This window comes from Liolophura sinensis, chromosome 8 (genome assembly GCF_032854445.1).
Source record: "Liolophura sinensis isolate JHLJ2023 chromosome 8, CUHK_Ljap_v2, whole genome shotgun sequence".
NCBI classification, from domain to species: Eukaryota; Metazoa; Mollusca; class Polyplacophora; order Chitonida; family Chitonidae; genus Liolophura; species Liolophura sinensis.
Window position 1 is genome coordinate 21,627,213 of NC_088302.1, and position 9,175 is coordinate 21,636,387.

General features: G+C 36.7%; 1 protein-coding gene across 1 annotated transcript; it reads left to right on the top strand.

Moving 5' to 3' along the window:
• The first annotated feature begins 69 nt into the window (after nt 1–69).
• Nucleotides 70–2,464, top strand: LOC135472881 (ubiquitin-fold modifier 1). Its single transcript, XM_064752589.1, has 5 exons — nt 70–113; nt 205–261; nt 831–888; nt 1,601–1,673; nt 2,199–2,464. Coding segments are annotated over exons 1-5 (258 nt in total). The 5' UTR covers nt 70–111; the 3' UTR covers nt 2,267–2,464.
• The last annotated feature ends 6,711 nt before the right edge of the window (nt 2,465–9,175 follow it).

A 9,175-nucleotide genomic window follows, 5' to 3' on the forward strand; every position in this document is an offset into this window, starting at 1 on the left:
ATATCAACGATGTTGGACATGAAAGGGGCGGTACCTATGCGCGGAGTCTCCGCGAGATGGCGCTGCGCTCTCCACATCCGGTAACGTGGGCACAGCCAAACAGCCGTCAACATGTAAGTCTGCTGAATTTGTCAAACCATATTTCACCGTTTATATTTAAATTTGACGGCCAAATAGACACTGATTTTGTTCTTGTGGTTTCAGGTCGAAAGTAACTTTCAAGATTACGCTGACTTCGGATCCTAAACTTCCGTACAAAGTGTAAGTTACAGAAAGAATTTGACAGTTCGCTAATCGTCGATGACAACAACAACGTGTACTTTTTGTACCGGTAATGACCACGTAAACAACAGTATATTATAATAATATACCAGCAACATTGAACAATTATCCACTGCCACGTGACCAAAACAGTAACACTTTACCACCCCCAGAAGTGACCCCAATTCTGTTTCAGTCAAATTACATGATGGGGTCCATTCTAAGCAATTTCTTATTTTTTTATTTATTTATTTGATTGGTGTTTTACGCCGTACTCAGGAATATTTCACTTATACGACGGGGGCCAGCATTATGGTGGGAAGAAACCGGGCAGAGCCCGGGGGAAACCCTCGACCATCCGCAGGTTGCTGGAAGACCTTTCCACTTACCAGGCATTTCTAATATGTTTCCTAACCAGATGTGGATATTCGCTATGCGCAGGCAGTTAATCTAAAATGTACTCAGAAACCCGTCCAAAAGCTACTGTTTATGTATTGAGGCCATTGTTTATGTTGATGATCTGTCTGGTAAACGGAAATGAATAATCTTACCTTTTTCTCCCTTTCCAGTCTGAGTGTTCCAGAACAAACACCTTTCACAGCTGTCTTGAAATTTGCAGCAGAGGAAGTAAGTGATCATTAAATATATGATTTCTTAATTGCATGAGATCTAGTGTGTAAAAGAAAGGCGGTAACAGAACAAGCTTATTACTGAGTATCAGCCAAATTGAACTAAAGTAGCTAACATAAATGTATTTGATCCTGAGATGTATCTTTTAGATGCGTGACTCTCCACCCTGTATTGTCCAGTCTTGAATGAACTTGTGAGACTCCTGAAATGCTGATTGGGTTTATTGGTTGGACAGTAGATGGTTGAGAGTATGAGAACTGATGGCATGTGACAGATTAACTTACTTTAAATCCTCAACAAATTCCACCAATAAAGAACAACCTTTGATGCTATTTGGGGAGAAAAAAATTTCATTATATTTTGAAGAATAAAATGTATTGTTTATGTAGGGACCTTTCAAAGGAATTACATAATAACCTGTATAGATCAACCAACATGCCTGTAATTTGCTGAAACATTCACCATGTCTGTGGGCTAATTTGCTAAGTATTTAAGGTATGGTTAATCAAAACTGATTTTAAGATGGATTCTGGTAATCTTCTTTGAATTGTTTAATATATTATTGGGAAGTTTTATTAGAGAAAATTTTATTTTTTTATGAAAGGTTACTTACAGACATGTAGGAAATATTAAATGTCTTCTAATCAGTAATTATGACTTCTTGTTCTCAAAGGCTGACTATAAGAACTCCACGATTTTCATGTTACAGTTCAAAGTTCCCCCAGCAACAAGTGCTATAATAACTAATGATGGTATAGGAATTAACCCAGCTCAAAATGCAGGTGAGTTGTGTGATTTAAGTCCTGTCCGGAAGTGTGCTGTTATATGAACCACATTGGCATTCTAAAAGACGATCCTTAAAAATTCTTTGTTGGGCATAACCGACCCCTTGTGGTGAATAAATACACACGTGTAGTGTCGGTTGGTATGGATTTCATTTGTCTTTTATTTACGCTAATAAAACAAAAAACACTAAAAAACAAGGATTATAAATAAATTGACATGAATAAAAAAGAATCATTTTAAAGACCTAATAGGTCTCTGTTTTGGTCTGTATGGAGATGCCATACTGAAACATGTTTTTAATTATGGCCTAGTAGATTGCAGTCGGGTGACAATTGCTATTTTCTGCCTTAAACTTGGGAACTATAAATATAGATATTAAGTATCTGTTGTGTTAAGAAATGTCTCTCTTAGCTTGAACTTTTGGGTCCTAAAACAAAGCCTTATAATGAAGTGTTTAATTTTTACTTAAGGTTAAAATGAGAATTGTTTGTTAAGGTGGCTCCGAATGTTTTGTCTTGCAGGAAATGTTTTCCTGAAGCACGGGTCTGAGTTACGATTAATACCCAGAGATCGAGTAGGATTCTCCTGACCACACCCTGTTGACCTAGAAAACAACTTGTAACCTCTCAAGTCATCACTTTATCTCATCCACAAGTTCAACTTAGTTCTCCTCATGTGCAGAACGTTAAAGGAGAAGAAAATTTAAAAAATGGCACTTTTGGCTGAAAAGAGCACATCTGGTGGTGCCTGCTGCGTAATTTTGGGATTTTTTTCTCGCCATACACGTAAAGCCTGAAAACGGCGAAGCTGGCATAAATTTTCGTGTCCTCCATCTTTAATAACCTGTAATTTATGCTGGGGATGTGTTGCTTCTCAGCCAATGAGAGTCGTTAAAACTGCCGGCTTATTCGTGTAAACATGGAACCTACATCCAAGATTCCGGTTTCGCGATCGTCAAGCGGAAAGAAGAGTTCTACCGGAAATGTACGAACTGCACTTCTGTGGTTTCCGCAGAAATTCTCCTCCTAACACCCAAGACTTCAGGACTAGTTCTTAGGCAAAATGGAGTCGCCCACAGCAGATTTTGGCTCTGAATTTATTTATAATTTATCAACTTGAGAAACATATTAAAAAATTTTTTTATGGCATGCACATGCCAGGAAATGCATACTCTTTTTTGTTTGATATTTAAATTTTCTTCTCCTTTAAGGCAGGCTTTCTGACAATGTTGAACTTGGTACAGGAGAACATTGAACTTTGTGAAAAAAGGATATTAACTACTGTTGCTTTGATTTATTTATTTATTTATTTGATTGGTGTTTTATGCCGTACTCAAGAATATTTCACTTATACGACGGGGGCCAGCATTATGGTGGGCAGAAACCGGGCAGAGCCCAGAGGAAACCCACGACCACCCGCAGGTTGCTGGAAGACCTTCTTACTTACAGCTGGAGATGAAGCCAGCATGAGCTGGACTTGAACTCACAGCGACCGCATTGGTGAGAGGCTCCTGGGTGATTACGCTGCGCTAGCGCGCTAACCAACCAAGCCACGAAGGCCCACTGTTGCTTTAATGATGGCTACAACTAAAAATGCTTCCTGATACACTTCTGGAAAAGATGATTCATTGCTGAAAATTAAAATATATAATAAAGGTTATTGTTTTATGCTTAGGTACTATCTCATTTTATCATAAAGCAGAGGTGACTAATTGCACAGGCTGCTACCCTTGTGTTGTTCTGAGCATAATGAAGTTTGAATTTAGTTGTGTTTATTTTAAGTCTTCGTTGTGAACAGTAGAATTGTGTAGTAACTGGTAAATGTGATCCCATGTCTTGTCATGTCTAGGTAATGACTTGGATGTGAATGCACATGAAATATGCCTTTATCGTGAGCTGAATCAAGCAGGTCTTTGGCTCACTCTGTCCATCAAAGCTTGACATTGTATCTTTTAACATGGGCTGGTTAGTCAAATTTTGGACACGTCTTTTAACATGGGCTGGTTAGTCAAATTTGGGCCTCATTGATGATTGTGAACTGATATTTGCTCTTGAAGAAATAAATTGTGATGAGTGGGGCGATCAGTGGCTGGTCAGCAAGTCTAGACAACAGAAGGTGTGTTTGTGTGTGTGCATCAAACTGAGGGACGCATTAGTGTGTGTGTTTTTTTTTTCTCAGATATTGTTAATAAGAACTTAAAACAGATATACCCTAATTCTTCAAGCTTTTCAACTGCCTCTGCAAACCAATATTTTGAAACATTCTGACAGAGCTATGGGTTGTAGAGAACTAATTTTCATAGTTTTACGAAGCCCGCATCTATAGTGACACAAGCAAATCATTTTAGAAGTATATGGATAATGAGATTTACAGTAAGCAAAAACTGAAAATGCAAATTGTCATTTTGTATTTTATGTCCACCACTCAACACCGGCTCACCTATTGGTGTTCAGGGATTTCAGGTACCTGGCACAGTGCAATGCTTTTCTTTTCCCGTAGACCAGAACACTGTCATGTAAATGATGGATTCTCAAATATGGGTTAGATCACCTGTCAATCAAACATGTTGTAGGCTAGACTGGGGTGGGGTGTGGGTAATGAGAGACAGTTACTATAAAACCCTTGTATAGTTGAAGCCCCCAAAATATCTCTTCCAATTACAAGGAAAAAAAATTAGAATATATTAATTCATGTATAATGTCTGTATGTAGACATATTATAGTCAAGGAAGTATTTTATCTGAGTTTCTTTTCTGTTAAAATTTGTGATTTTATTGTTGACATGAAATTTGTGGACAACCTGTGAAATCATCTAATCCCTTTTATTATGATGTGCACAACATAAGCTTTGTGAAGTACCTATAAAACTATGTAGGCCTAAGTCCTATTTTATTGATGGCATTGTTTATTGTTCATCATTTTTGTATTTATTAGGTAAACATGATAGGAATACTGCAACCTGCCAGTATATTCATTAGCCCATTGGTTGCTTTATCATCAGCTGGGTCATCTACAAACTAGCTGTGTCTGTCTCAGCCATTAAAGCAGTTGGTAGTTACATGTACTTAAATCTGCAAACATCAAAAATTTATAATGCTAATTCCTCACCCTGTATCTTACTGATCTGCTGATGATGATTTTTTTTAAATCCACAAATCGCAAAAAAAAAAACGTGTAAAATGACATTCACCTTTATGGTTTTGGAACATTGTTCACCGACTTGAACTTTGTTCACGAACAGTAGCTTGCTCAGAAGCAGAAAATACTAAATATTTATATGAGCTGGTTTCATGTGCACTCAGTTAAGTAAGCCCTAAACTACCAAGACAAAATATGTTGTTGATGTTCAAAGTGCATTTAGCTAATGGCTACTTAACACTAAATACATTTCATGAAACCGTCTGATGAAACAATTTGTGTGAATTTACTGTTTTATGTATAATACATGAGATATAACCAAGTTAAGTAACTTTATAATCACTGTAATTCTGATTTTCAGTTTCCTTTAAAGCTGAACTCTGTGAAATGTGATTAATTTTAAGAAGTTAAATTCAGAAAATGCTTAATAAAAATGGTTTTATCGATATGCTTCACAAACAGTCGTCTCCCTTTGCTCAATCAGTATAGTGCTTCAACATGATCAGTTCCTAAGATTTTTCTGGTTTCTTCCTAGGTAGAACAATTTTATTTATTTATTTGATTGGTGTTTTACACCGTACTCTAGAATATTTCACTTATACGATGGCGGCAAGCATTATGGCGGGAGGAAAACCGGCAGAGCCCGTGGAAAACCCTTGACCATCAGCACGTCGCTGGCAGACTTTCCCAGGGACGGAGAACAATTTTAAGATTCGATTTATGTTATTGGTGTAGAATATTGACATGTGACCCGCCCATTGTGTAAAGTGAACCCTAGAAATAAAATATGAGCAAAACTGTGTAACGTCAGTCAAAAGCCATTTGCAGTCCAATGTCAAGAGGTTTCACTGTTTGTAAGGTATGTGATGATTACATTTGATAAACCTGACAGTCATCATGTATCAAATGAAATATTTATGACGTAAAACATCAGTGAAATAAATAAATGAATAAACTATTTAGAACGGTTCTTGGGTTAGATGGTTAAGTACATGTATGTATGTGTGCTCTGGTTTAGCGTTAGACTTAACAACTTTTCAGTCATTTGACGAGGAGTAAATAGGTGTGTGTACTTATACTGCGTCTTTTTGCGGTAGAGTCCATGCTGCTGAAATGGTACCTCCACTGAAATGTCATGCCGAAGACACCACAAATGACACCCCACCCAGTCACATACTGACACTGGACCAAGTAGTTCTGTTTCCTTGCTCTAACCGCTTAGTGCTGAGGGACAAGTAAGGCAGCAACAAATACCATTTTCAAAGTCTTGCTATGACCCAACCTGCTGGCGGATGCTTTAACCGTTTGGCAACCGAAGCAGTATAGAGGTTCTGATTTTTGATAAAACCCTTAATCGTCTCATTGTGATGTTTAGAGAACAATGGGAGGCTTCAGGATAATGAGTGACTGATGTTCAATGTTTACTCCAGAATATTTCAGGCTTATGGGTGGAGGAAACTGGGGTGCCAGCTGGCGTAAACCACTATCCATTGTCAATTAACTGACAAAACTTTCTGACGTGATGATCCACCAAGTGACATTGGCAGAGCAGAGAACTTCATGTAAGACCACTTCGATGGTGCTGGGCATGTCAGCTGCTTATTGCCACCAAAGTTCCCAGAACACTCGAATGCTTCGGGGGCCTAATGGTTAGATAGTTTGCCTTGAAGTCCAGAGGCCTGGGATCAAACCAGGGTTGGGTCACTCCAAAGACTTTATAAATAGTACTTGTTGCTTCCTCACTTCCTGCTCAGGACTGAAAAGTAAAAGCAAGGAAACAGGACTGGTTGGTCTGGTATCAGTATAATGTGACTGGGTGGGGTGACTGGTGTCTTCGGCATGATACTTCAGTGGCGGCAGCACTTTGGCACTTCAAGTATGAAGTCAAACTCCACATTCATGAGTCAAGAACATTCATGTCCGAGGTTAGGATTGAATACCTTTGGAGTCCACTCATTAAAAAAAAAGTATGTTGTCAGTATGCTGTCATGGATAACAAAACCAACTGCTAGAAAAATGTCCCAAAAAGCATTTATTTACTGAGTAACAAGATATACAATGTACAAGTAGGTCATGTCCACTCTTCAGATAAACATGGTCTGGTACATGAAAAGCATTGGCACAGACATCAAATGTCATAAAAAATATGTTCAATATTTGGATATAAAAATTTTGTAAATTCAACAAGGTAAAGATTGTGTTTATGTTATTTTTGATGTCCATGTGAAGAACACAAAACATACAAGGTATATGAACATTGTCAGCATGAAGACCAGATAAACATCTACAATCACTGGGTTAATATTCAGGGCTTGTATTTATCAAGGAACTTACCGTTTAAGTCATGGATTGCAATTATTGGAAAAGTCAGAGCCGAAAGAAACTCAAATGATGGCTGGGACACTGTTCTGAAGAGAAGAATCAGACTTCCTAGAGCAAAATCTTTTAACTGTAGATATGTTTAAATTTTTGACTTAAGTCTTAAGATTTATGGTTTGATAATTATGGGCCCTCTTAAATGTTACCTTCAAATACATTTTAACTGCTAACACCTTTACTGTCAAAATCAATGAATACGAAGTTATGAAATTATTTCCTGAATTTCATATTTGGTATATTCTCAAAGGCAGTGGGTTTTTTTTGGCTGATGGTTATGAGGTTGTAAAGTAACACCCACCTAATGCTCTCTTCAAAGCCTGTACGTATTTTTCAAAAGCGTCTAAATTGCCCCAAACTTTTAGGCCTACATGGGGACATATAGATTATTGACACTAAATTCATGTTAAATACATGGTTACAGGCACATGTAACACAGAAACGTGAGAGCAAATCAGATCTAAATATCGTAAAATGTAAATACATTTCAATAGCCAGGATGACAGTCAGTAAAAACAATAAGGAAGGACATCGGACCACTGTGTGTACATTGCAGAATAAGCAATATAGATTATAAAATACCTCTGGCCTATCGACAACACGTGACGAGATGCCACACAAATATTTAATAAACTCCAGTATTACTTACATCATAAACCTCCGGATACCACAGCAACAGAAAGATCTATAGCACATGCATCTAAATGTGTATAAATACTAGAACCTGTGGATGTTATATGTAATAATTTCAGAAACATTGCTTATAATAAACAGAACTGGACTGTATATTAAAAATGATACAATGTCACCAGCATTTTTTCACATCTGTCCGTGTATGACTTTGGTCATTTTTATTTAAATTAATGTGTATAAATACGATGTATTACGTCGATCTATCTTTAACAAGTTACAATTAAAGTTTATTAAAGTTAATTTTAATGTAGGCATTGGGTCTAAAAATTAACTAATGGGGACTTAAATTACAGCATTGGGATACTATCAGCATGGAAATAGTTCCTGTATGCCAAAATGTTTCAAAAAATGTACAACATCAGATGACAACAGATACTTAAAATGAACACATCATTTGAACTTTCACCATAAAAAGGTAATGTAACAACCCTAAGACCATACATGTAATTATAGCAAACCTTAATACCATGGCCATAGTAAAATGATGCCTTATGGCAAGCCTCTTACAATTATTAACTAAATATTGAGATTAACAAACATTTAATAAAACTCGATCTGTCCAGTAAATTATTGCACAAATATCTATATAATTGTTCATGCTACATAAATAAATAACATCAAGTCAAAATTTACAGGAGTTTTCTACAGCGAGAACCGGTAAATTAAAACTCTGATGGACTTCACAATTGCTCGGCAAATTTTGGCTTTTAGGAAAAACCATAATTGTGACATTGAACTCTAACAATAAAATGTAGTTCTTCAACCTTTTCACATGACTGTAAGGTGCTTATTAAAGCATACTCTGAAAGCAATATTCCAAAAGCTCTTGAATTGGCCAATCCAAACAATGTAGTTTTGTCTTCTAAATCAAATTAAAAATGTGCTTAAATTGCACTGAAAGTTGCTCTTTCACGTGTGAAAAGGTTGTGAACTTAAGGGTTATGTAGTTTTCTTGCAATCCATCCGAAGTCTAACACGTCTTTGGCACTGAAATGATTCACGGATTTATCACCACTCATCTGAAATCTACAATGTAGTCATTCACATCACCACGCTAAATAATCTTTCTTCAAAGCGTTGAAACTGTTTTCTCAAAAATGACAAAATACATGAAACACTATCAAACACTGGAATTGTTGAAGAAATAAAGACTCTCCTCTGTGCAATCTTTATTTGTAAGTGTTCGTGTTCAGAAAAAAACTTACCTTTTCAATTGATTGATGGATTTGTGTTTTAAGCCAAGGTAATCAAGAAGAATATATCACCAGCATAAACATCAACATATTTCTTAG